Genomic DNA, 27572 nt, shown 5'->3' with positions numbered 1-27572 from the left:
CGTTAGATTTATTCTAAAATTTAATGATAAGGAATAAAAAGTTTGTGAGAGAAACGTTCAAGGAATGACCTTTGTTAAGGTGAGTGTGAGAGAATGAGTCATCCAATGTTTAAGCCACGAAAAGCTAATCATAGCACACATGCATTTAACTTCGACCGCTCACTCATTTTTGACAAATTTAGTTAATAAATAATATTTGAGAGATAATTTCAATTCCAACAATCTTGTTCCTTTATAAATAGAGTTAGATGAATCAAAATTTAAAACATACCGATCATTCATTGATAAAAAAAAAAAGAAAAAAAAGAAAACAAGAACCAATCAGAGTAGAAAAAAGAAAAAAATGGGATTGATATCAAACGTTGTGGCATTATTGCCATTGTTGTTATTGTTGGTGTCTAATTCTAAAGCTCAACCTGCTGCAGCTCAACCTTCAGCTCAACCAGCTCAACCTGCAGGTGGTGCTGGTGGTGTTTTCGATATCACAAAATACGGTGCCAAACCTAATGCAGATATAACTGCGGTACGAGTACTTGCATTAGTTGGACGAGAGATTTTAATTTATACAACATTTTAGTTATCAAACAAAATGATTTAATTTACAGGCTTTGACAAGTGCATGGAAGGAGGCGTGTGCATCGACCACTCCAAGTAAAGTTTTGATTCCAAAAGGAAGTTACGGATTAAGTCAATCCAACCTCAAAGGCCCTTGTAAAAGTCCTATCGAACTACAAATCGAAGGGACATTACAAGCTCCGGCCCATCCAGAAGGAGAAGGGCTACTCATTTTGGAAAATACCGATCTGTTGACAGTGTCAGGTACTGGAGTTTTGGATGGCCAAGGAAAAGCAGGTTGGGAAAAGAATGATTGCCATTTGAAGAAAGAATGCACCAAGCTTCCCATGGTAATTGCATGCTTTAATTACAACATGCTTATGTTATTAGCCTAACATCTTACGTATAATTTGACCACTACATATTTTTGCAATAATCAAACACGTTTTTAAATCAAGGGTTTTTTTTGTTTTGTTTAAAATGATCAGAATTTGAAGCTCAATTTCATCACAAATTCAATAGTAACGGGCATAACGTCATTGGATAGCAAGAATTTTCATATTAATCTTTTGGGTTGCAAGAACCTTACCTTTGACCACGTGACAATTACTGCACCGGGCAATAGTCCCAACACCGATGGAATTCACGTGAGTAGTTCAGAACAGATTAACATTCTCAATACCAATATCGCAACCGGAGATGATTGCATATCTGTGGGAGATTCCAACAAACAAGTAGCTATTAGCGATGTTACTTGCGGACCAGGACATGGAATTAGCATAGGAAGTTTGGGAAAATATACCAAGGAAAAAGAAGTGGTAGGAGTTACGGTGAAAAAATGCAAATTGACCGGTACTACAAACGGTGTTAGGATCAAAACATGGCCAGATTCTGCTGTCGCATTTCCAGCCACAGACATGCATTTTGAAGATATAGAAATGGATAATGTCAGTAACCCTATCATCATAGACCAAGAATATTGTCCATGGAACCAATGCAACCGAAAGGTATGTGCTAAAATTAGGTCTCTTTAGTTTTGAACTAATTAACTGACTCAAAAGACTGCAATAGTAATAATATTGTTCGAGTTATGTATTTTTGTTATGTTTTCTTTGTTGTTCAGGTTGCATCAAAAATTAAGATCAGCAATGTAAGCTTCAAGAATATTAGAGGCACGTCTGCAACTGCGATTGCAGTCAAAATTGTTTGCAGTAAGAGTATTCCATGTGAGGGAGTGGAAATTGCTGATATTGACCTCACTTATAGTGGACCAGAAGGTCCAATTAAGTCTCAGTGTGCAAATGTGAAACCCGTCATTACAGGAAAACAAAATCCTCCAATCTGTGGTGAAGTTGCACCAGCTGATGGTCCATCAACCGATTGAAGTTATGAAGATGTGACAAAAGTTATTATACGCATTAAAGTTCGATTACATGCATTTTTGTGATTATAGGCATGCTCTCAATAATTGTATTACGATTGTTTGGAGAGAAATAACAGTTGTCTATTTATAATTTCTTCACCTCCCTCTATCGTATAACCTAATTAAAAAGAAAAAGCAAAAAAAAAATGTTTTACTTCGGTTTACATTGTATTTTTGGACTTGAAATTTTCATCCCTAGTGTTAAAATTTTGTGCGTGAAAGAAAATTTTAAATGTCAAAATTGTTGAAAACATATACAAATATAGCAAAATATTACAACATATTTATTATAGACCTTGGTAGACTTCTATCAACCTAGACTCATATTAATTTCCACCAATGCATTGATAAATAATATCCATGTGATAAACTTCTACTAGTTTTTACCTTTAAAAGAATTCTACCAATGTGATAAACTTGATCGAGGACCTTGTAGAGTAAAAGGAAATTAGAGGGCAATATGACATGTGGAAATTTCATTACACTCACTAATAGAAAATCAGTAATAGAAAATCATAGAAGTCATTGAGTAAAGCTTCCATTCTAAGGCCTCACACAAAGCACTTATTTTTTTACCTATTCATTTCTATCAGAAAATTCACACAATTTCATGGCTCTCAGATACCTAAGAGTTTAGAAGTTGATAAAATTCTTTTCCTTCAAGCTCTCAACAGTTTCCTTCAGGTTTTCTGCAAGGGGAATGAATTGAATGCCTAAGTTCTTTGCTTTCTCGACTGACACCTGATACACGGGTGTAAACGGTTTGTCATCGGCACACCTGCAGTTGAAAATATTATACTGATTAGCTTGAAATCAAGAATCGATACATGGAGTTTATAGTTGAAATATAATCATGAATTTACCTATGGAATTGTTTGTGCAAGATAATTGTAGATTGAAGGTTTATAATTTCCAAAACGTTTTCCTAAGTTTATAAAAACAACCCACAATGGACTTATAAACAACTGAGCGATTATTGATGCTTTTTTATGCAAGAAGAAACGGTTGACAACATTCATACAGTTTTTAAAGCATCCATGAAAGTACTGTATGCCTTCTCTAACTATTGTGAATAACCAAATTAGTTGTGAACCTACTGTTGTGACATTGTTGGGTCTGCCGATAATGTACGATTGATTCTTTCTGTAAAGAAACTTAAGAATAAATGCTATCATAGGAATCAAAACCAAGGCGAAGGAAGCTATAAATAAATGAAGTTTACAAATTTAATAAGATCAAGAAACATTGACATGGAAGGAGGGCTTATATAATTTTAAAAGATCGTTGTCGAGAAAGTAGCGTTTTCTTGAAAATGCTTATGGAGATCGGGATGGTCGAGTAAGACTTACTTGTCAGGAAGTTGAAGAGAAGGGTAGAGATCATGCAATAACTTGACAATTCTTGAATAGTGATAACACTTTCAACTAGACAGTATCTTCCATTGGTTGATGGAACCTCATAAGCTCGAATTCTAATGTGTGCATTAACAACATCTTTGACATTAGTCCATCCAAATGTGGAATTTGGAAAAGTTTGTGCTCCTGCATAATCCATTGTTGGATCTATATACATATTTACACTCTTCAACCTCGAGTGTCAAAAATAACATCCTAACATTACATAGGAAGTGTCAGAGGATCAATTGATAGATAGCTCTATTCAAGTACCACAGTACCCTAAGTAGAAAAGCAAGTAACTTTAAAAGGAAAGACGATACATTTTTACTTCTTATGTATTTAGCTGAATTATCCATATACTATACTAGTTAACTTAAAGTATTCGAGTAGGCTCGACATCAAAACAATGCGAGAACTTTAGCTTAAAGTATCTCAAGTCTACACTAAAGAAAAACAAGATCAAACCTACACGAGATCCACAACGAAACCCAACACACAATCGGGTAGTGCAACCCTATTGAAACACTACAAGAAAAACTCTTTACTACGACAGTTATTTATATCACAAAATGGAGGAAGAAAAAAAAATTGTCACAAAAGGTGAAAAAACCTGTTTTTGACTAGAAAATGCGGAATTTTTCGCGACCGTTATTTGATGTCATCAAACAGAAATAAAATAATATATTTGATATATATAAAAAATTAATTAGGATTAAATGTTAACCCCTATCGGAAAACCCCGTTCCATTCTTGTCCATCTCTTCACTCCACCGCCTGATTCCGCCTCGATCTCCGAACTCTTTGAAGGTCATCTCCGGACGATGCCCAATTCCGTCACCGCCACTGCCCCTTCGTGTCCATCTCCTCACTCTAGTGCCACCGGAACCTTCTATACTGGAAGACGAAACGTCCTCCGTCCTATTCTGTTCAATTTGTGTCCGTAATCTCCAATTCGCCGCATTCTCTCTTCAACATTTAATCCGCAGCCATCACCTCCTCACCGGTAAGTCATCTATTCCTTTTCTATTCTCTCTCTCTGTGTGAACTTGTTCTCTGTCATTCTTTCCCTCTTTTCCTCAACTCCATGGATCGTCGGTAAGGCGTGCAATTTTCAATTTTGTCTGAATTACATCTTTTAGACAAACACCCCCGTACATGATGTATGTGAATTAAACTGGACCAAAAAATATTTAAGACTTGAAGCTGCAAGAGAGCACTCGTTGAGAATGAGAATGAGTGAAATTATTTGTTATTTTTTGTCCATCCCGATCAATATCCAGACAAAGATTTCTTTACTAAGAATTATCTGATTTTTATTTCTAAACACAGAAAATTATGTTTGAACACTACTTTTAAACAGCCCCTGGTGTCAAATGTTATTCATAGGATCATAATTTTGAATGTATGTGGATATTTCCTTGCCATAATTTTTCCTGGTTGGAAGCAAAAACTTTGTATTATTGACAGACAGAGAGTAGAGGGCAAGTGCATAAGACCTCTCATAGTGTAGCCTTGTGTTTACAAAAATCTCCCCCTTCTTTCCCCTTATTGGTAACAATACAAATAAAGAAGCACCGATATCAACAAAATCAGGAGGTTGGAAAGTATCTCTATATTTTTCTTCACAGGTTTATTCTGTTTCTTCAGTCCAAATATTCCATTGACAATATTGCGGGCAGTCAAACAATTAATTAGTTATAACCTTCTTTTAAAATAGGAGCCTTCAAGAAGTTGAACAAGTTATGTTTTATATTTTTAATCTTAATTTAATTATGTTATGCCTGCTTGATTGTGTGCATGTGTGTTTTTTTTTGTGCATCCACAGATATATGAAATTGGTGGCGGATCAGGAACGTGTGCAAAGGGGATAATGGATTACATAATGTTGAATGCACCTACAAGAGTTTACAAGAATATGACTTATACGTATGTGGTTTTTGCTGCATTTTTTCTCTACCATGAAATGATAAATATCTTCTGCTGCTTGCACCAAGCTGAGATATCTTTCTAGCTTTTAGGCTGAATTACTTTATGCATAGCACATCTACCTTGTGCTTTCAATATAACCAAGGGGGGAGAAGGAACAACTTCCAACAATTTTCTATTTGTAAAAGCGTGAAAGGGGGTTAGTTTTTAAAGAAGAAATCTTATAGACTTCGTAGTTTTCCTGTAAAAATCCTCCACAATATGTATACGATCATATATTTTATAATGCAATTTTCTTAATGAATACTTTGACTAGTGAATAAATTATTCGGATATCATAAGATACATCACAAGGAAAAGAATTTTATGTTCTGTTTGTATCTTAAAAATATATAAGAATAGTTTTCAAGGTCTTCTATTCTTGAATTATGAACAATAATTTCACTGGTACTCGTCAAATAACATAAACCTACACATTGATTTTTATATAAGAAATTATTGAAAAATTCACAATTTCCCAATTCCTCTTGTTTCAATATTCGGTCGTCACGTTACGTTTCATGTGAAAATTACATATATATGCCTGTAGCTCAGTGGAAATAAGTTCGTCTCTAGCAGAGGTACAGAGACAAACTGTTGGAGAGGTTCGTAGTCACCAATCAAAATTTAAAGTAGAGTGTCGTGATGCTGTTGACTTGAGTGGATGGGGTACGTTTTCGTTCTTTTCCCTAAACTAATGCTTATGTGCTGTGTTGGTGGGTGTGGGGTTAAGCATTAAGTACGAAGTGTTGAATAGATGAATAGATGGGTGAAAGTTCTCACATGAGACTAGGCAGTTATTTCTTTTGTGTTGGAGAGTCCCCCATGTGTCGACCGAGAGAGGAGAAGATATTCCAAAGTAGATATGAGTGTGTAAAGTTTAAACTGTGTTCTTTGTTGTTCTTCCTTGCATCTAGCAGATGCCAGTGTAAAATGAATAGTCATAAACATTATTTTTTGTTTATGATTCTACAATATAGTTGTAATATTAACCATCCCCTTGTATAACAGGAGACATGGAGGAGCAGCCGTGTTGGGTAATTATGCTTGAGGTATATCTCATCTTTAGCTCTTGTATATCTTCACAAAGTTCACGTACTGTTGAGGTTGTGAACATGAAAGAATACATAGATCAATTTTCCATGTTTGTGTGTATTTTGGGAAATAAATGTTAACTGATATATTTGCCTTTTGGTACCAAAATTAGCACTAGTCAATCTTGCACTTACGCATACGAAGGAGGAGATCGTTCATGAGAAACTGAAACCATGCTTGATTATAAACTTACGGAGAAGAGTTAAAGATTAACCTGTGGAAAATTTGAAATGGTTGACTTCTAATTAAGCACTTGAAAAATTAAACCAAATATATCTAAAATAAGTGGTAAATTATATATACAACTGTCAGCAAATATGTGGTAAATTGAAAATTGTGATATTCCATGTGATTACTTTGAAAAATGTTATAGTTTTTAAGTTGAAACAACTGAGAATATATTTCCCAGAACACAAGTCAGATTCTGTGGACTTTGATGAAGAATTTGATGTACGCTTTGAAGATGAATCTGTATGTCCATTTTTCCTTTCTCTACTTTATTCATATTTAATAGTAACTTTAGTGGTTTGCTTCTTCCCTCTTTCCTTTGAGCACCCAAGGCACGGGTCCCTTGGAAAAATTCCAAGGAAACGAGCAGCTCATCACCGTGAAAAAGGTTCTTTCTTTTTTTAATGTTTTAACTAGTTTAACTCATTATGTTTGAACGTAAGTGTATCTTGATTAAAACAGCTAAAGAGACATGATATTTGGTTGATGAGTGAAATTTTTAATGCATTATGTTTAGCAACGAAAGAGATATATGAGACTAGTTTAACACATATGAGACTAGTTTAATGTTTTATGTTTTGACTAGTTTAACTGCTTTTTCGGTTAATTACAAGGCTGGAATGACCCACATTGTCAGGGAGGTTGAGAAGCTCGGATCTAGTACGTGTTCTTTGAATTCACTAATCTATTTGGATGACCTTGTTGTGTGGACACTCTAGTTATTCTTCTATAATCTCACTATTGTTTTTTTTTCAATCTTACATTAATTGTAATGTTTCTTAATTACATTTAATTAACTTTTTACAGGTAATGTTCTTTAGTCATACTCTAAAATGAGATTTTTGTTTTATATGTTGATAAACTTTGTATGAATTCATTATATTGTCGTATATTACACCAACCATTTGACACTATCCTCTTAGCTTACTTCCTTAAATTTCTTGGGACGGTTTGCTATATTCATGTTGTACTCTCTTTAAGCGAGTTTTACTCTCTTGTCTTGTGATGTATGTTTATATTCATGTTGCCTTTGTAGGTTCTAATGGAGTCGACAAAGTTCATGAAATTTCCTTTAAAGAAGCTAATTAGGGTCATCAAAATACAGTCATTCAAATGGTTTGTGTAATGGCGGAGCGACAAGGAGAACAGGAAAAAACGATAGTAAATTGAGGAATTTACAACGAGAAATGAATGTCATAATATATGAATTTGTTACACTCCATAATTGTCGTCAATACTAAAACAATGACATTTTTTATATAAAAAAACTTTCACGATTGTCTTATATTTGATAGGAAAAAGATGTCGTCAATAGCAAAACAATGACATTTATTTTTGAAAAAAACTGTCGCGATTGACATATCCTTGACATTTAAAAAACGTTATAACAAACGAATTTGCAACATTTTTTAAATTGTCATTAATACGCAAATGATGACGGTTATTTTATTGTTATAAAATAGTAATTAACGACATTTATTTTCTGTCATGAAAAAAACTTATTGCGACATTTTCATGACTCACGCTTCTATGACCGTAAATAACTTTCACGGATTTTATTCACAACAGAAAATAACTATTGTCGTAGACCATTTTTGTTGTAGTCAAAATGTTAGCCTAATTTTTTACAACATACAATTATGATGTGAGTGGTTACTAGTTGAGCCATCTAAACGTTTCCTAATACTTTAGTTGAATTATTATTTGTCCCATCTATTCTATTTTACAATATAAATTAATTGGGGATTGCAATCTTATTTAATTAACAATAGTTTTATATAAAAAAACAATGTATTCATTTTTCCAATTTTAAAATTATGTAAATAGAGTTTTAATTTTTTTTTAAAAAAATGTATTCATTTTTCCAATTTTAAAATTATATAAATAAAATTATTACCTGATTTATTTATTTTTTCAAGAAAACCCCGAAATTAAATTCTTTCAATACAATTTTCCTATGGTGTGTTGTTTTCTTAAGTATCATTTTCTCATTTGCCATCTCTTGGAAAAACATAAATGTTTAAAAGCTACTAATCTCTTCACCATTTCACATTTTTCAAGCAAATGTTTATATATATATATATATCTATAGTTACATTCTTTTGATGAGTATGCAAATTTTCTAGCCTATAAAGTTTAGAGATTTTGATTCCTCTTTTATATATTGTTAATTAAAAAATTTATACTAATTGAGTTATACCATTTTGTCCATGTCTGCACGTAAACGTCCCTATGTAGCAAAGGGTTACGCATTAAAAAGATGGAGCATAAGATATAATATTTAAAAATATAAATTCAAATAAGTGACAATAGAGAAATGAAATTATTTATGTGGTAGACAATAATTTAAACCTTCCAATCCATATAAACATTTATTATTTATAAGAAAAGCTTCAACCATATCGAAACTCAGACAACTATTATTTCTCTCCAAACAATCGTAATACAATTATTGAGAGCATGCCTATAATCACAAAAATGCATGTAATCGAACTTTAATGCGTATAATAACTTTTGTCACATCTTCATAACTTCAATCGGTTGATGGACCATCAGCTGGTGCAACTTCACCACAGATTGGAGGATTTTGTTTTCCTGTAATGACGGGTTTCACATTTGCACACTGAGACTTAATTGGACCTTCTGGTCCACTATAAGTGAGGTCAATATCAGCAATTTCCACTCCCTCACATGGAATACTCTTACTGCAAACAATTTTGACTGCAATCGCAGTTGCAGACGTGCCTCTAATATTCTTGAAGCTTACATTGCTGATCTTAATTTTTGATGCAACCTGAACAACAAAGAAAACATAACAAAAATACATAACTCGAACAATATTATTACTATTGCAGTCTTTTGAGTCAGTTAATTAGTTCAAAACTAAAGAGACCTAATTTTAGCACATACCTTTCGGTTGCATTGGTTCCATGGACAATATTCTTGGTCTATGATGATAGGGTTACTGACATTATCCATTTCTATATCTTCAAAATGCATGTCTGTGGCTGGAAATGCGACGGCAGAATCTGGCCATGTTTTGATCCTAACACCGTTTGTAGTACCGGTCAATTTGCATTTTTTCACCGTAACTCCTACCACTTCTTTTTCCTTGGTATATTTTCCCAAACTTCCTATGCTAATTCCATGTCCTGGTCCGCAAGTAACATCGCTAATAGCTACTTGTTTGTTGGAGTCTCCCACAGATATGCAATCATCTCCGGTTGCGATATTGGTATTGAGAATGTTAATCTGTTCTGAACTACTCACGTGAATTCCATCGGTGTTGGGACTATTGCCCGGTGCAGTAATTGTCACGTGGTCAAAGGTAAGGTTCTTGCAACCCAAAAGATTAATATGAAAATTCTTGCTATCCAATGACGTTATGCCCGTTACTATTGAATTTGTGATGAAATTGAGCTTCAAATTCTGATCATTTTAAACAAAACAAAAAAAACCCTTGATTTAAAAACGTGTTTGATTATTGCAAAAATATGTAGTGGTCAAATTATACGTAAGATGTTAGGCTAATAACATAAGCATGTTGTAATTAAAGCATGCAATTACCATGGGAAGCTTGGTGCATTCTTTCTTCAAATGGCAATCATTCTTTTCCCAACCTGCTTTTCCTTGGCCATCCAAAACTCCAGTACCTGACACTGTCAACAGATCGGTATTTTCCAAAATGAGTAGCCCTTCTCCTTCTGGATGGGCCGGAGCTTGTAATGTCCCTTCGATTTGTAGTTCGATAGGACTTTTACAAGGGCCTTTGAGGTTGGATTGACTTAATCCGTAACTTCCTTTTGGAATCAAAACTTTACTTGGAGTGGTCGATGCACACGCCTCCTTCCATGCACTTGTCAAAGCCTGTAAATTAAATCATTTTGTTTGATAACTAAAATGTTGTATAAATTAAAATCTCTCGTCCAACTAATGCAAGTATTCGTACCGCAGTTATATCTGCATTAGGTTTGGCACCGTATTTTGTGATATCGAAAACACCACCAGCACCACCTGCAGGTTGAGCTGGTTGAGCTGAAGGTTGAGCTGCAGCAGGTTGAGCTTTAGAATTAGACACCAACAATAACAACAATGGCAATAATGCCACAACGTTTGATATCAATCCCATTTTTTTCTTTTTTCTACTCTGATTGGTTCTTGTTTTCTTTTTTTTCTTTTTTTTTTTATCAATGAATGATCGGTATGTTTTAAATTTTGATTCATCTAACTCTATTTATAAAGGAACAAGATTGTTGGAATTGAAATTATCTCTCAAATATTATTTATTAACTAAATTTGTCAAAAATGAGTGAGCGGTCGAAGTTAAATGCATGTGTGCTATGATTAGCTTTTCGTGGCTTAAACATTGGATGACTCATTCTCTCACACTCACCTTAACAAAGGTCATTCCTTGAACAGTTTCTCTCACAAACTTTTTATATCCTTGATCAGAGTTTTAAATTTTTAGAATAAATCTAACGAACAGTACTCTAATCTTAAATTATCCAAATGAAAATTGGGGTGGATATAGTAAAAAGATGCCAAACAATTTACAAAGTATAGCAAAAAAATTTAAATGGTACGATGAGTTTGATGGCATTTTGTTATATTTAGTAAATAGTTAAAATGATTTTGCTAATGATATTTTTTTAAATGGAGCATTTTTTAAAATAGCAAAATAAATTAAAATATTTACAAACCGATAGCAAAATTTTGGATTACTGTCACTGATCGATAGGCTTCTATCACTATAGCATATCGATGACTATCAGTAATCCAGAATTTGCTATAGGTTGTAAATATTTTACTAAAATTTACAATTTTTAAAAATTCTCCGGTTGAAAATGTCTCATTATTCAAAACCTTTTAACTATATACTAAAAATAAAAAATGCCACAACGTGGTAAAAAGACTTAATTGTTAACTTAAAATGTATGGCAGGTCTTTCAATCGAAATATTAATGAAAGAATTAAACTCTAAAGTAACATTAAGTGATTTAGATTAGCTACTAAAACTTAAAACTCTTATCAAGTTTAATGTTAAGGACTCAAAAGTTTGTGAGATAAACGTTCAAGGAATGACGTTTGTTAAGGTGAGTGTGAGAGAATGAGTCATCCCATGTTTAAGCCACGAAAAGCTAATCATAGCACACATGCATTTAACTTCGACCGCTCACTCATTTTTGACAAATTTAGTTAATAAATAATATTTGAGAGATAATTTCAATTCCAACAATCTTGTTCCTTTATAAATAGAGTTAGATGAATCAAAATTTAAAACATACCGATCATTCATTGATAAAAAAAAAAAAAAAAAAGAAAACAAGAACCAATCAGAGTAGAAAAAAGAAAAAAATGGGATTGATATCAAACATTGTGGCAATATTGCCATTGTTGTTATTGTTGGTGTCTAATTCTAAAGCTCAACCTGCTGCAGCTCAACCTTCAGCTCAACCAGCTCAACCTGCAGGTGATGCTGGTGGTGTTTTCGATATCACAAAATACGGTGCCAAACCTAATGCAGATATAACTGCGGTACGAATACTTGCATTAGTTGGACGAGAGATTTTAATTTATACAACATTTTAGTTATCAAACAAAATGATTTAATTTACAGGCATTGACAAGTGCATGGAAGGCGGCATGTGCATCGACCACTCCAAGTAAAGTTTTGATTCCAAAAGGAAGTTACGGATTAAGTCAATCCAACCTCAAAGGCCCTTGTAAAAGTCCTATCGAACTACAAATCGAAGGGACATTACAAGCTCCGGCCCATCCAGAAGGAGAAGGGCTACTCATTTTGGAAAATACCGATCTGTTGACAGTGTCAGGTACTGGAGTTTTGGATGGCCAAGGAAAAGCAGGTTGGGAAAAGAATGATTGCCATTTGAAGAAAGAATGCACCAAGCTTCCCATGGTAATTGCATGCTTTAATTACAACATGCTTATGTTATTAGCCTAACATCTTACGTATAATTTGACCACTACATATTTTTGCAATAATCAAACACGTTTTTAAATCAAGGGTTTTTTTTGTTTTGTTTAAAATGATCAGAATTTGAAGCTCAATTTCATCACAAATTCAATAGTAACGGGCATAACGTCATTGGATAGCAAGAATTTTCATATTAATCTTTTGGGTTGCAAGAACCTTACCTTTGACCACGTGACAATTACTGCACCGGGCAATAGTCCCAACACCGATGGAATTCACGTGAGTAGTTCAGAACAGATTAACATTCTCAATACCAATATCGCAACCGGAGATGATTGCATATCTGTGGGAGACTCCAACAAACAAGTAGCTATTAGCGATGTTACTTGCGGACCAGGACATGGAATTAGCATAGGAAGTTTGGGAAAATATACCAAGGAAAAAGAAGTGGTAGGAGTTACGGTGAAAAAATGCAAATTGACCGGTACTACAAACGGTGTTAGGATTAAAACATGGCCAGATTCTGCCGTCGCATTTCCAGCCACAGACATGCATTTTGAAGATATAGAAATGGATAATGTCAGTAACCCTATCATCATAGACCAAGAATATTGTCCATGGAACCAATGCAACCGAAAGGTATGTGCTAAAATTAGGTCTCTTTAGTTTTGAACTAATTAACTGACTCAAAAGACTGCAATAGTAATAATATTGTTCGAGTTATGTATTTTTGTTATGTTTTCTTTGTTGTTCAGGTTGCATCAAAAATTAAGATCAGCAATGTAAGCTTCAAGAATATTAGAGGCACGTCTGCAACTGCGATTGCAGTCAAAATTGTTTGCAGTAAGAGTATTCCATGTGAGGGAGTGGAAATTGCTGATATTGACCTCACTTATAGTGGACCAGAAGGTCCAATTAAGTCTCAGTGTGCAAATGTGAAACCCGTCATTACAGGAAAACAAAATCCTCCAATCTGTGGTGAAGTTGCACCAGCTGATGGTCCATCAACCGATTGAAGTTATGAAGATGTGACAAAAGTTATTATACGCATTAAAGTTCGATTACATGCATTTTTGTGATTATAGGCATGCTCTCAATAATTGTATTACGATTGTTTGGAGAGAAATAATAGTTGTCTGAGTTTCGATATGGTTGAAGCTTTTCTTATAAATAATAAATGTTTATATGGATTGGAAGGTTTAAATTATTGTCTACCACATAAATAATTTCATTTCTCTATTGTCACTTATTTGAATTTATATTTTTAAATATTATATCTTATGCTCCATCTTTTTAATGCGTAACCCTTTGCTACATAGGGACGTTTACGTGCAGACATGGACAAAATGGTATAACTCAATTAGTATAAATTTTTTAATTAACAATATATAAAAGAGGAATCAAAATCTCTAAACTTTATAGGCTAGAAAATTTGCATACTCATCAAAAGAATGTAACTATAGATTATATATATATATAAACATTTGCTTGAAAAATGTGAAATGGTGAAGAGATTAGTAGCTTTTAAACATTTATGTTTTTCCAAGAGATGGCAAATGAGAAAATGATACTTAAGAAAACAACACACCATAGGAAAATTGTATTGAAAGAATTTAATTTCGGGGTTTTCTTGAAAAAATAAATAAATCAGGTAATAATTTTATTTATATAATTTTAAAATTGGAAAAATGAATACATTTTTTTAAAAAAAAATTAAAACTCTATTTACATAATTTTAAAATTGGAAAAATGAATACATTGTTTTTTTATATAAAACTATTGTTAATTAAATAAGATTGCAATCCCCAATTAATTTATATTGTAAAATAGAATAGATGGGACAAATAATAATTCAACTAAAGTATTAGGAAACGTTTAGATGGCTCAACTAGTAACCACTCACATCATAATTGTATGTTGTAAAAATTAGGCTAACATTTTGACTACAACAAAAATGGTCTACGACAATAGTTATTTTCTGTTGTGAATAAAATCCGTGAAAGTTATTTACGGTCATAGAAGCGTGAGTCATGAAAATGTCGCAATAAGTTTTTTCATGACAGAAAATAAATGTCGTTAATTACTATTTTATAACAATAAATAACCGTCATCATTTGCGTATTAATGACAATTTAAAAAATGTTGCAAATTCGTTTGTTATAACGTTTTTTAAATGTCAAGGATATGTCAATCGCGACAGTTTTTTTCAAAAATAAATGTCATTGTTTTGCTATTGACGACATCTTTTTCCTATCAAATATAAGACAATCGTGAAAGTTTTTTTATATAAAAAATGTCATTGTTTTAGTATTGACGACAATTATGGAGTGTAACAAATTCATATATTATGACATTCATTTCTCGTTGTAAATTCCTCAATTTACTATCGTTTTTTCCTGTTCTCCTTGTCGCTCCGCCATTACACAAACCATTTGAATGACTGTATTTTGATGACCCTAATTAGCTTCTTTAAAGGAAATTTCATGAACTTTGTCGACTCCATTAGAACCTACAAAGGCAACATGAATATAAACATACATCACAAGACAAGAGAGTAAAACTCGCTTAAAGAGAGTACAACATGAATATAGCAAACCGTCCCAAGAAATTTAAGGAAGTAAGCTAAGAGGATAGTGTCAAATGGTTGGTGTAATATACGACAATATAATGAATTCATACAAAGTTTATCAACATATAAAACAAAATCTCATTTTAGAGTATGACTAAAGAACATTACCTGTAAAAAGTTAATTAAATGTAATTAAGAAACATTACAATTAATGTAAGATTGAAAAAAAACAATAGTGAGATTATAGAAGAATAACTAGAGTGTCCACACAACAAGGTCATCCAAATAGATTAGTGAATTCAAAGAACACGTACTAGATCCGAGCTTCTCAACCTCCCTGACAATGTGGGTCATTCCAGCCTTGTAATTAACCGAAAAAGCAGTTAAACTAGTCAAAACATAAAACATTAAACTAGTCTCATATGTGTTAAACTAGTCTCATATATCTCTTTCGTTGCTAAACATAATGCATTAAAAATTTCACTCATCAACCAAATATCATGTCTCTTTAGCTGTTTTAATCAAGATACACTTACGTTCAAACATAATGAGTTAAACTAGTTAAAACATTAAAAAAAGAAAGAACCTTTTTCACGGTGATGAGCTGCTCGTTTCCTTGGAATTTTTCCAAGGGACCCGTGCCTTGGGTGCTCAAAGGAAAGAGGGAAGAAGCAAACCACTAAAGTTACTATTAAATATGAATAAAGTAGAGAAAGGAAAAATGGACATACAGATTCATCTTCAAAGCGTACATCAAATTCTTCATCAAAGTCCACAGAATCTGACTTGTGTTCTGGGAAATATATTCTCAGTTGTTTCAACTTAAAAACTATAACATTTTCAAAGTAATCACATGGAATATCACAATTTTCAATTTACCACATATTTGCTGACAGTTGTATATATAATTTACCACTTATTTTAGATATATTTGGTTTAATTTTTCAAGTGCTTAATTAGAAGTCAACCATTTCAAATTTTCCACAGGTTAATCTTTAACTCTTCTCCGTAAGTTTATAATCAAGCATGGTTTCAGTTTCTCGTGAACGATCTCCTCCTTCGTATGCGTAAGTGCAAGATTGACTAGTGCTAATTTTGGTACCAAAAGGCAAATATATCAGTTAACATTTATTTCCCAAAATACACACAAACATGGAAAATTGATCTATGTATTCTTTCATGTTCACAACCTCAACAGTACGTGAACTTTGTGAAGATATACAAGAGCTAAAGATGAGATATACCTCAAGCATAATTACCCAACACGGCTGCTCCTCCATGTCTCCTGTTATACAAGGGGATGGTTAATATTACAACTATATTGTAGAATCATAAACAAAAAATAATGTTTATGACTATTCATTTTACACTGGCATCTGCTAGATGCAAGGAAGAACAACAAAGAACACAGTTTAAACTTTACACACTCATATCTACTTTGGAATATCTTCTCCTCTCTCGGTCGACACATGGGGACTCTCCAACACAAAAGAAATAACTGCCTAGTCTCATGTGAGAACTTTCACCCATCTATTCATCTATTCAACACTTCGTACTTAATGCTTAACCCCACACCCACCAACACAGCACATAAGCATTAGTTTAGGGAAAAGAACGAAAACGTACCCCATCCACTCAAGTCAACAGCATCACGACACTCTACTTTAAATTTTGATTGGTGACTACGAACCTCTCCAACAGTTTGTCTCTGTACCTCTGCTAGAGACGAACTTATTTCCACTGAGCTACAGGCATATATATGTAATTTTCACATGAAACGTAACGTGACGACCGAATATTGAAACAAGAGGAATTGGGAAATAGTGAATTTTTCAATAATTTCTTATATAAAAATCAGTGTGTAGGTTTATGTTATTTGACGAGTACCAGTGAAATTATTGTTCATAATTCAAGAATAGAAGACCTTGAAAACTATTCTTATATATTTTTAAGATACAAACAGAACATAGATTTTTTTTCCTTGTGATATATCTTATGATATCCGAATAATTTATTCACTAGTCAAAGTATTCATTAAGAAAATTGCATTATAAAATATATGATCGTAGACATATTGTGGAGGATTTTTACGGGAAAGCTACGAAGTTTATAAGATTTCTTCTTTAAAAACTAACCCCCTTTCACGCTTTTACAAATAGAAAATTGTTGGAAGTTGTTCCTTCCCCCCCCTTGGTTTTATTGACAGCACAAGGTAGATGTGCTATGCATAAAGTAATTCAGCCTAAAAGCTAGAAAGATATCTCAGCTTGGTGCAAGCAGCAGAAGATATTTATCATTTCATGGTAGAGAAAAAATGCAGCAAAAACCACATACGTATAAGTCATAGTCTTGTAAACTCTTGTAGGTGCATTCAACATTATGTAATCCATTATCCCCTTTGCACACGTTCCTGATCCGCCACCAATTTCATATATCTGTGGATGCACAAAAAAAACACACATGCACACAATCAAGCCGGCATAACATAATTAAATTAAGATTAAAAATATAAAACATAACTTGTTCAACTTCTTGAAGGCTCCTATTTTAAAAGAAGGTTATAACTAATTAATTGTTTGACTGCCCGCAATATTGTCAATGGAATATTTGGACTGAAGAAACAGAATAAACCTGTGAAGAAAAATATAGAGATACTTTCCAACCTCCTGATTTTGTTGATATCGGTGCTTCTTTATTTGTATTGTTACCAATAAGGGGAAAGAAGGGGGAGATTTTTGTAAACACAAGGCTACACTATGAGAGGTCTTATGCACTTGCCCTCTACTCTCTGTCTGTCAATAATACAAAGTTTTTGCTTCCAACCAGGAAAAATTATGGCAAGGAAATATCCACATACATTCAAAATTATGATCCTATGAATAACATTGACACCAGGGGCTGTTTAAAAGTAGTGTTCAAACATAATTTTCTGTGTTTAGAAATAAAAATCAGATAATTCTTAGTAAAGAAATCTTGTCTGGATATTGATCGGGATGGACAAAAATAACAAATAATTTCACTCATTCTCATTCTCAACGAGTGCTCTCTTGCAGCTTCAAGTCTTAAATATTTTTTGGTCCAGTTTAATTCACATACATCATGTACGGGGGTGTTTGTCTAAAAGATGTAATTCAGACAAAATTGAAAATTGCACGCCTTACCGACGATCCATGGAGTTGAGGAAAAGAGGGAAAGAATGACAGAGAACAAGTTCACACAGAGAGAGAAATAGAAAAGGAATAGATGACTTACCGGTGAGGAGGTGATGGCTGCGGATTAAATGTTGAAGAGAGAATGCGGCGAATTGGAGATTACGGACACAAATTGAACAGAATAGGACGGAGGACGTTTCGTCTTCCAGTATAGAAGGTTCCGGTGGCACTAGAGTGAGGAGATGGACACGAAGGGGCAGTGGCGGTGACGGAATTGGGCATCGTCCGGAGATGACCTTCAAAGAGTTCGGAGATCGAGGCGGAATCAGGCGGTGGAGTGAAGAGATGGACAAGAATGGAACGGGGTTTTCCGATAGGGGTTAACATTTAATCCTAATTAATTTTTTATATATATCAAATATATTATTTTATTTCTGTTTGATGACATCAAATAACGGTCGCGAAAAATTCCGCATTTTCTAGTCAAAAACAGGTTTTTTCACCTTTTGTGACAATTTTTTTTTCTTCCTCCATTTTGTGATATAAATAACTGTCGTAGTAAAGAGTTTTTCTTGTAGTGTTTCAATAGGGTTGCACTACCCGATTGTGTGTTGGGTTTCGTTGTGGATCTCGTGTAGGTTTGATCTTGTTTTTCTTTAGTGTAGACTTGAGATACTTTAAGCTAAAGTTCTCGCATTGTTTTGATGTCGAGCCTACTCGAATACTTTAAGTTAACTAGTATAGTATATGGATAATTCAGCTAAATACATAAGAAGTAAAAATGTATCGTCTTTCCTTTTAAAGTTACTTGCTTTTCTACTTAGGGTACTGTGGTACTTGAATAGAGCTATCTATCAATTGATCCTCTGACACTTCCTATGTAATGTTAGGATGTTATTTTTGACACTCGAGGTTGAAGAGTGTAAATATGTATATAGATCCAACAATGGATTATGCAGGAGCACAAACTTTTCCAAATTCCACATTTGGATGGACTAATGTCAAAGATGTTGTTAATGCACACATTAGAATTCGAGCTTATGAGGTTCCATCAACCAATGGAAGATACTGTCTAGTTGAAAGTGTTATCACTATTCAAGAATTGTCAAGTTATTGCATGATCTCTACCCTTCTCTTCAACTTCCTGACAAGTAAGTCTTACTCGACCATCCCGATCTCCATAAGCATTTTCAAGAAAACGCTACTTTCTCGACAACGATCTTTTAAAATTATATAAGCCCTCCTTCCATGTCAATGTTTCTTGATCTTATTAAATTTGTAAACTTCATTTATTTATAGCTTCCTTCGCCTTGGTTTTGATTCCTATGATAGCATTTATTCTTAAGTTTCTTTACAGAAAGAATCAATCGTACATTATCGGCAGACCCAACAATGTCACAACAGTAGGTTCACAACTAATTTGGTTATTCACAATAGTTAGAGAAGGCATACAGTACTTTCATGGATGCTTTAAAAACTGTATGAATGTTGTCAACCGTTTCTTCTTGCATAAAAAAGCATCAATAATCGCTCAGTTGTTTATAAGTCCATTGTGGGTTGTTTTTATAAACTTAGGAAAACGTTTTGGAAATTATAAACCTTCAATCTACAATTATCTTGCACAAACAATTCCATAGGTAAATTCATGATTATATTTCAACTATAAACTCCATGTATCGATTCTTGATTTCAAGCTAATCAGTATAATATTTTCAACTGCAGGTGTGGCCGATGACAAACCGTTTACACCCGTGTATCAGGTGTCAGTCGAGAAAGCAAAGAACTTAGGCATTCAATTCATTCCCCTTGCAGAAAACCTGAAGGAAACTGTTGAGAGCTTGAAGGAAAAGAATTTTATCAACTTCTAAACTCTTAGGTATCTGAGAGCCATGAAATTGTGTGAATTTTCTGATAGAAATGAATAGGTAAAAAAATAAGTGCTTTGTGTGAGGCCTTAGAATGGAAGCTTTACTCAATGACTTCTATGATTTTCTATTACTGATTTTCTATTAGTGAGTGTAATGAAATTTCCACATGTCATATTGCCCTCTAATTTCCTTTTACTCTACAAGGTCCTCGATCAAGTTTATCACATTGGTAGAATTCTTTTAAAGGTAAAAACTAGTAGAAGTTTATCACATGGATATTATTTATCAATGCATTGGTGGAAATTAATATGAGTCTAGGTTGATAGAAGTCTACCAAGGTCTATAATAAATATGTTGTAATATTTTGCTATATTTGTATATGTTTTCAACAATTTTGACATTTAAAATTTTCTTTCACGCACAAAATTTTAACACTAGGGATGAAAATTTCAAGTCCAAAAATACAATGTAAACCGAAGTAAAACATTTTTTTTTTGCTTTTTCTTTTTAATTAGGTTATACGATAGAGGGAGGTGAAGAAATTATAAATAGACAACTGTTATTTCTCTCCAAACAATCGTAATACAATTATTGAGAGCATGCCTATAATCACAAAAATGCATGTAATCGAACTTTAATGCGTATAATAACTTTTGTCACATCTTCATAACTTCAATCGGTTGATGGACCATCAGCTGGTGCAACTTCACCACAGATTGGAGGATTTTGTTTTCCTGTAATGACGGGTTTCACATTTGCACACTGAGACTTAATTGGACCTTCTGGTCCACTATAAGTGAGGTCAATATCAGCAATTTCCACTCCCTCACATGGAATACTCTTACTGCAAACAATTTTGACTGCAATCGCAGTTGCAGACGTGCCTCTAATATTCTTGAAGCTTACATTGCTGATCTTAATTTTTGATGCAACCTGAACAACAAAGAAAACATAACAAAAATACATAACTCGAACAATATTATTACTATTGCAGTCTTTTGAGTCAGTTAATTAGTTCAAAACTAAAGAGACCTAATTTTAGCACATACCTTTCGGTTGCATTGGTTCCATGGACAATATTCTTGGTCTATGATGATAGGGTTACTGACATTATCCATTTCTATATCTTCAAAATGCATGTCTGTGGCTGGAAATGCGACAGCAGAATCTGGCCATGTTTTGATCCTAACACCGTTTGTAGTACCGGTCAATTTGCATTTTTTCACCGTAACTCCTACCACTTCTTTTTCCTTGGTATATTTTCCCAAACTTCCTATGCTAATTCCATGTCCTGGTCCGCAAGTAACATCGCTAATAGCTACTTGTTTGTTGGAATCTCCCACAGATATGCAATCATCTCCGGTTGCGATATTGGTATTGAGAATGTTAATCTGTTCTGAACTACTCACGTGAATTCCATCGGTGTTGGGACTATTGCCCGGTGCAGTAATTGTCACGTGGTCAAAGGTAAGGTTCTTGCAACCCAAAAGATTAATATGAAAATTCTTGCTATCCAATGACGTTATGCCCGTTACTATTGAATTTGTGATGAAATTGAGCTTCAAATTCTGATCATTTTAAACAAAACAAAAAAAACCCTTGATTTAAAAACGTGTTTGATTATTGCAAAAATATGTAGTGGTCAAATTATACGTAAGATGTTAGGCTAATAACATAAGCATGTTGTAATTAAAGCATGCAATTACCATGGGAAGCTTGGTGCATTCTTTCTTCAAATGGCAATCATTCTTTTCCCAACCTGCTTTTCCTTGGCCATCCAAAACTCCAGTACCTGACACTGTCAACAGATCGGTATTTTCCAAAATGAGTAGCCCTTCTCCTTCTGGATGGGCCGGAGCTTGTAATGTCCCTTCGATTTGTAGTTCGATAGGACTTTTACAAGGGCCTTTGAGGTTGGATTGACTTAATCCGTAACTTCCTTTTGGAATCAAAACTTTACTTGGAGTGGTCGATGCACACGCCTCCTTCCATGCACTTGTCAAAGCCTGTAAATTAAATCATTTTGTTTGATAACTAAAATGTTGTATAAATTAAAATCTCTCGTCCAACTAATGCAAGTACTCGTACCGCAGTTATATCTGCATTAGGTTTGGCACCGTATTTTGTGATATCGAAAACACCACCAGCACCACCTGCAGGTTGAGCTGGTTGAGCTGAAGGTTGAGCTGCAGCAGGTTGAGCTTTAGAATTAGACACCAACAATAACAACAATGGCAATAATGCCACAACGTTTGATATCAATCCCATTTTTTTTTTTTTTCTACTCTGATTGGTTCTTGTTTTCTTTTTTTTCTTTTTTTTTTTATCAATGAATGATCGGTATGTTTTAAATTTTGATTCATCTAACTCTATTTATAAAGGAACAAGATTGTTGGAATTGAAATTATCTCTCAAATATTATTTATTAACTAAATTTGTCAAAAATGAGTGAGCGGTCGAAGTTAAATGCATGTGTGCTATGATTAGCTTTTCGTGGCTTAAACATTGGATGACTCATTCTCTCACACTCACCTTAACAAAGGTCATTCCTTGAACGTTTCTCTCACAAACTTTTTATTCCTTATCATTAAATTTTAGAATAAATCTAACGAACAGTATCTAATCTAAATTATCCAATGAAAATTGGGGTGGATATAGTAAAAAGATAAAACAATTTACAAAGTATAGCAAAAAAATTTAAATGGTACGATGAGTTTGATGGATTTTGTTATATTTAGTAAATAGTTAAAATATTTTGCTATATATTTTTTTAAATGGACATTTTTTAAAATAGCAAAATAAATTAAAATATTTACAAACGATAGCAAAATTTTGGATTCTGTCACTGATATAGGCTTCTATCACTATAGCATATCGATGACTATCAGTAATAGAATTTGCTATAGGTTGTAAATATTTTCTAAAATTTACAATTTTTAAAAATTCTCCGGTTGAAAATGTCTCATTATTCAAACCTTTATATATCTAAAAAATAAAAAATGCCACACGTGGTAAAAAGACTAATTGTTAACTTAAAGTGTATGGCAGGTCTTTCAATCGAAATATTAATGAAAGAATTAAACTCTAAAGTAACATTAAGTGATAGAAGCTATAAAACTTAAAACTCTTATCAAGTTTATGTTAACTCATTTAATAATATTAAGGAATGACGTTTGTTAAGGTGAGTGTGAGAGAATGAGTCATCCCATGTTTAAGCCACGAAAAGCTAATCATAGCACACATGCATTTAACTTCGACCGCTCACTCATTTTTGACAAATTTAGTTAATAAATATTTGAGAGATAATTTCAATTCCAACAATCTTGTTCCTTTATAAATAGAGTTAGATGAATCAAAATTTAAAACATACCGATCATTCATTGATAAAAAAAAAAAAAAAAGAAAACAAGAACCAATCAGAGTAGAAAAAAGAAAAAAATGGGATTGATATCAAACATTGTGGCAATATTGCCATTGTTGTTATTGTTGGTGTCTAATTCTAAAGCTCAACCTGCTGCAGCTCAACCTTCAGCTCAACCAGCTCAACCTGCAGGTGGTGCTGGTGGTGTTTTCGATATCACAAAATACGGTGCCAAACCTAATGCAGATATAACTGCGGTACGAATACTTGCATTAGTTGGACGAGAGATTTTAATTTATACAACATTTTAGTTATCAAACAAAATGATTTAATTTACAGGCATTGACAAGTGCATGGAAGGAGGCATGTGCATCGACCACTCCAAGTAAAGTTTTGATTCCAAAAGGAAGTTACGGATTAAGTCAATCCAACCTTAAAGGCCCTTGTAAAAGTCCTATCGAACTACAAATCGAAGGGACATTACAAGCTCCGGCCCATCCAGAAGGAGAAGGGCTACTCATTTTGGAAAATACCGATCTGTTGACAGTGTCAGGTACTGGAGTTTTGGATGGCCAAGGAAAAGCAGGTTGGGAAAAGAATGATTGCCATTTGAAGAAAGAATGCACCAAGCTTCCCATGGTAATTGCATGCTTTAATTACAACATGCTTATGTTATTAGCCTAACATCTTACGTATAATTTGACCACTACATATTTTTGCAATAATCAAACACGTTTTTAAATCAAGGGTTTTTTTTGTTTTGTTTAAAATGATCAGAATTTGAAGCTCAATTTCATCACAAATTCAATAGTAACGGGCATAACGTCATTGGATAGCAAGAATTTTCATATTAATCTTTTGGGTTGCAAGAACCTTACCTTTGACCACGTGACAATTACTGCACCGGGCAATAGTCCCAACACCGATGGAATTCACGTGAGTAGTTCAGAACAGATTAACATTCTCAATACCAATATCGCAACCGGAGATGATTGCATATCTGTGGGAGATTCCAACAAACAAGTAGCTATTAGCGATGTTACTTGCGGACCAGGACATGGAATTAGCATAGGAAGTTTGGGAAAATATACCAAGGAAAAAGAAGTGGTAGGAGTTACGGTGAAAAAATGCAAATTGACCGGTACTACAAACGGTGTTAGGATCAAAACATGGCCAGATTCTGCCGTCGCATTTCCAGCCACAGACATGCATTTTGAAGATATAGAAATGGATAATGTCAGTAACCCTATCATCATAGACCAAGAATATTGTCCATGGAACCAATGCAACCGAAAGGTATGTGCTAAAATTAGGTCTCTTTAGTTTTGAACTAATTAACTGACTCAAAAGACTGCAATAGTAATAATATTGTTCGAGTTATGTATTTTTGTTATGTTTTCTTTGTTGTTCAGGTTGCATCAAAAATTAAGATCAGCAATGTAAGCTTCAAGAATATTAGAGGCACGTCTGCAACTGCGATTGCAGTCAAAATTGTTTGCAGTAAGAGTATTCCATGTGAGGGAGTGGAAATTGCTGATATTGACCTCACTTATAGTGGACCAGAAGGTCCAATTAAGTCTCAGTGTGCAAATGTGAAACCCGTCATTACAGGAAAACAAAATCCTCCAATCTGTGGTGAAGTTGCACCAGCTGATGGTCCATCAACCGATTGAAGTTATGAAGATGTGACAAAAGTTATTATACGCATTAAAGTTCGATTACATGCATTTTTGTGATTATAGGCATGCTCTCAATAATTGTATTACGATTGTTTGGAGAGAAATAACAGTTGTCTAAGTCTCGATATAGTCGAAGACTTTTATATTTATGAAGTACAAAGCACCAAAGCAATTTTTCTACAAAATTTTATTTGTATTTTCTTTCTTTCGCTAACACAACTCTTTGTACACAAATATGTATAAAATTACTGTAAATGATAAAATTGTTGAAAACATCTACATAAGATAGCAAATTTAAAATTCTATCAAAGATAGATATTGATGGAAGTGATAATTGTCTATCAGTATCATTGATAGATTCAAAAAATTTCTATCACAAAATGGGAAATTGACCGTAAAGGATAAATAAAAAGGAGTACTCAAAGTAGAATCAAGCAATTTTCAAGACGCAAGACCTGTTCATATCAACCATAAGCTAAGTTGGTTTTCGTTCTCCCTAGATTGGTTTTGTTAATAATATACCCATATCATTCAACAACAATAGGTGAATATTTTATAACAAAAGCCTCTACAAAAATCACTCCAAGACACTCGCAGATATGGAATTTGCTCGGCATGATCATTATATATCTCCGGTAGTTCACCTGTACATCCTCTATCGCCTTAGGTACTGAAAATTCCAAACATATCACATCGTTATTCAACCGAAGATAGAAGGTGGTTGAATCTTCCCAAGTTTTAGACACTCAACTAGTTCGAACCCTTCATCTTCATTCGACGGCATGATCAAGCATGCTTGAATAGTTTCATACTCAGCCAATGGAAATAAACGGCAACGTAAAGGATAGGTAATGTCAAGGGCACAAGGAGACAGTAATGCCTAATAAGAAAGAAGAAACGCATTACAGATAAAGGTCACTGTTGATCAATACTAGTGTAAGAAACAAGTTACCATATTAGTTTACTTAGACTTGATCTTTTCAAGAGATCAATGGCACCAATACTAAACCAGTTTTCATAAAAATGTGGAACAAGAACTTGGTTTGCTTCAAAGGCAAGCTAGTACTCCGATGTATACATAGTCATTCTCATTCATTCTCTAGTATGGATGGCAGCATTTTGTCATCCATATATATTATGGCTGTTTGAATATCAAAACAGTTGAGTCATGAGTTATTTCCATTAACCACCACAGCATCTCTAAGAGAAACTGATTCCTAGGTCCCATTTACAACCACTTTGTTTTTGAAACTATATTGGTTTACAAGTTTTGTTGCCTACAAAAACTTGCTTTTCTTTTTGCAAAATTAGCTAAAAATTCAAAGGTCGAACATAGGAATTGTGAAATCATGAACAAGAAATGGTGAGAAAACAGAATGATTTTAAAAAATTAGAAATAAAAAACCAAATGGTTAATGTACAGCCTACAAGTTAGTATGATATGTTCTATTCGGCCCTGGTCTTTCTCTTCCTTCACATTGATCAACTAATCAGATTTGCTTTGATCTTAATTCGGTACACAATACCTTTCCCCTCTCCAAATCAAGATCAAACCCAGAATTCAAGTAAAAAAAAACAGAAACTAACACTAACACTTCAATACAACCTTCTATTTTTTCCAGAATAACAACGCAAAGAACCTAATTGTGGACTAGACTAGACACAACAAAGATAATTAGAAAAGTTTTACCAGTCGTTTTGAATAGCAGATAAGAAGGCGTTGTTTGAAGGTGGAAGAAGCTTGGAAATAAAGGCGGCATAGAGAAATATTAGAAGAAATAAGAAGCTGACGACGACGAACAAAACCCCTTGCCGCCGACCAACTGTTTCTTCTCTGGGAATCAACGATCTGATCGAACTCATCTCTTCAAATTTACCCAATGGATACAATTAACTCAGAGTTGAAGGAGAAAGAAGAACGAGCGATTAATGGGCCCTTAATGGCCCATTGGGCCAACTAAGACGTATATAATAACTATGTTTTAACAAATATAATTATCCTTTTTATTTTTTTATAACAATTTTATATATATATACCCACGTGTACGTATAATTATAAAATTCCTAACAGAATTTCAATCTTTAATTTAATTAAATAAACACGAAAATATTTAACTAAATTCAAATTCAACCATAAAAATCTAAATTCAATAAATGTTAAACTCACAAATATTTAATTAATTTTAATTTCACATAACCACAAATATTCAATCCAATGATTGTTTGTCTGCTTGAACCACATGATCCGTTCTAATTTTGGTTTCCATTACTTTTTTATTATTATTATTTTGGATTATCTTGATGTTCCACGTAATTGACAGTTTAATTGCATTCCAAATTTTAAA

The 27572-nt window shown here is 33.5% G+C and overlaps 7 protein-coding genes, 2 long non-coding RNA genes and 1 pseudogene across 43 annotated transcripts; 5 read left to right on the top strand and 5 right to left on the bottom strand.

Moving 5' to 3' along the window:
- Window positions 1-256: 256 nt before the first annotated feature.
- Window positions 257-2066, top strand: LOC116404477 (exopolygalacturonase-like). Its single transcript, XM_031886974.1, has 4 exons — window positions 257-523; window positions 606-905; window positions 1044-1562; window positions 1679-2066. The coding sequence occupies exons 1-4, from the start codon at window positions 344-346 to the stop codon at window positions 1937-1939; spliced, it is 1260 nt and encodes a 419-aa protein (XP_031742834.1). The 5' UTR covers window positions 257-343; the 3' UTR covers window positions 1940-2066.
- Window positions 2067-2408: 342 nt separating this feature from the next.
- LOC116404478 lies at window positions 2409-3547 on the bottom strand (annotated as a pseudogene).
- A 536-nt stretch (window positions 3548-4083) lies between these two features.
- Window positions 4084-7950, top strand: LOC116404479. Of its 19 annotated transcripts, none has more exons than XR_004217348.1 (7): window positions 4084-4378; window positions 5201-5301; window positions 5891-6009; window positions 6352-6392; window positions 6845-7051; window positions 7278-7323; window positions 7700-7950. XR_004217348.1 is itself a non-coding variant. In XM_031886976.1 (7 exons), the coding sequence occupies exons 2-7, from the start codon at window positions 5246-5248 to the stop codon at window positions 7750-7752; spliced, it is 354 nt and encodes a 117-aa protein (XP_031742836.1). In that variant the 5' UTR covers window positions 4085-4378; window positions 5201-5245; the 3' UTR covers window positions 7753-7950. The 19 variants fall into 19 exon arrangements, 8 of the variants coding, with proteins under 8 accessions (XP_031742836.1, XP_031742842.1, XP_031742838.1 ...); XM_031886976.1 differs by having other exon boundaries at window positions 4085-4378; window positions 6845-6906; window positions 7301-7323; XM_031886982.1 differs by having other exon boundaries at window positions 4085-4378; window positions 6845-6906.
- A 1050-nt stretch (window positions 7951-9000) lies between these two features.
- LOC116404475 (exopolygalacturonase-like) lies at window positions 9001-10884 on the bottom strand. The gene is made up of 4 exons (XM_031886972.1): window positions 10613-10884; window positions 10231-10530; window positions 9574-10092; window positions 9001-9457 (listed from the first exon to the last, which is right to left on the bottom strand). The coding sequence occupies exons 1-4, from the start codon at window positions 10790-10792 to the stop codon at window positions 9197-9199; spliced, it is 1260 nt and encodes a 419-aa protein (XP_031742832.1). The 5' UTR covers window positions 10793-10884; the 3' UTR covers window positions 9001-9196.
- A 1026-nt stretch (window positions 10885-11910) lies between these two features.
- Window positions 11911-13810, top strand: LOC116404474 (exopolygalacturonase-like). The gene is made up of 4 exons (XM_031886971.1): window positions 11911-12198; window positions 12281-12580; window positions 12719-13237; window positions 13354-13810. Exons 1-4 carry the CDS (start codon window positions 11926-11928, stop codon window positions 13612-13614), a joined length of 1353 nt encoding a protein of 450 aa, XP_031742831.1. The 5' UTR covers window positions 11911-11925; the 3' UTR covers window positions 13615-13810.
- A 1046-nt stretch (window positions 13811-14856) lies between these two features.
- On the bottom strand, window positions 14857-18719 carry LOC105436313. 17 transcript variants are annotated; one of them, XR_004217329.1, is made up of 7 exons: window positions 18420-18717; window positions 17502-17602; window positions 16794-16912; window positions 16412-16452; window positions 15899-15960; window positions 15482-15504; window positions 14857-15107 (listed from the first exon to the last, which is right to left on the bottom strand). It is a non-coding gene; the product is annotated as an uncharacterized LOC105436313 (long non-coding RNA). The 17 variants fall into 17 exon arrangements; XR_004217334.1 differs by having other exon boundaries at window positions 15482-15527; window positions 18420-18716; XR_004217341.1 differs by having other exon boundaries at window positions 15482-15527; window positions 15754-16452; window positions 18420-18719.
- A 546-nt stretch (window positions 18720-19265) lies between these two features.
- Window positions 19266-20187, top strand: LOC116404515 (cinnamoyl-CoA reductase 1-like). The gene is made up of 2 exons (XM_031887035.1): window positions 19266-19470; window positions 20042-20187. The coding sequence occupies exons 1-2, from the start codon at window positions 19266-19268 to the stop codon at window positions 20185-20187; spliced, it is 351 nt and encodes a 116-aa protein (XP_031742895.1).
- A 545-nt stretch (window positions 20188-20732) lies between these two features.
- LOC116404476 (exopolygalacturonase-like) lies at window positions 20733-22528 on the bottom strand. Its single transcript, XM_031886973.1, has 4 exons — window positions 22276-22528; window positions 21894-22193; window positions 21237-21755; window positions 20733-21120 (listed from the first exon to the last, which is right to left on the bottom strand). The coding sequence occupies exons 1-4, from the start codon at window positions 22453-22455 to the stop codon at window positions 20860-20862; spliced, it is 1260 nt and encodes a 419-aa protein (XP_031742833.1). The 5' UTR covers window positions 22456-22528; the 3' UTR covers window positions 20733-20859.
- A 1026-nt stretch (window positions 22529-23554) lies between these two features.
- On the top strand, window positions 23555-25412 carry LOC101222048 (exopolygalacturonase). The gene is made up of 4 exons (XM_011659332.2): window positions 23555-23805; window positions 23888-24187; window positions 24326-24844; window positions 24961-25412. The coding sequence occupies exons 1-4, from the start codon at window positions 23626-23628 to the stop codon at window positions 25219-25221; spliced, it is 1260 nt and encodes a 419-aa protein (XP_011657634.1). The 5' UTR covers window positions 23555-23625; the 3' UTR covers window positions 25222-25412.
- A 133-nt stretch (window positions 25413-25545) lies between these two features.
- Window positions 25546-27125, bottom strand: LOC105435879. The gene is made up of 2 exons (XR_969836.2): window positions 26918-27125; window positions 25546-26107 (listed from the first exon to the last, which is right to left on the bottom strand). It is a non-coding gene; the product is annotated as an uncharacterized LOC105435879 (long non-coding RNA).
- Window positions 27126-27572: the final 447 nt, after the last annotated feature.

This window comes from Cucumis sativus, chromosome 6 (assembly GCF_000004075.3).
Source record: "Cucumis sativus cultivar 9930 chromosome 6, Cucumber_9930_V3, whole genome shotgun sequence".
NCBI lineage: Eukaryota > Viridiplantae > Streptophyta > Magnoliopsida > Cucurbitales > Cucurbitaceae > Cucumis > Cucumis sativus.
The sequence above is the reverse complement of the archived record's forward strand: the minus strand, read 5'-3'. Positions and strand labels throughout refer to the sequence as shown.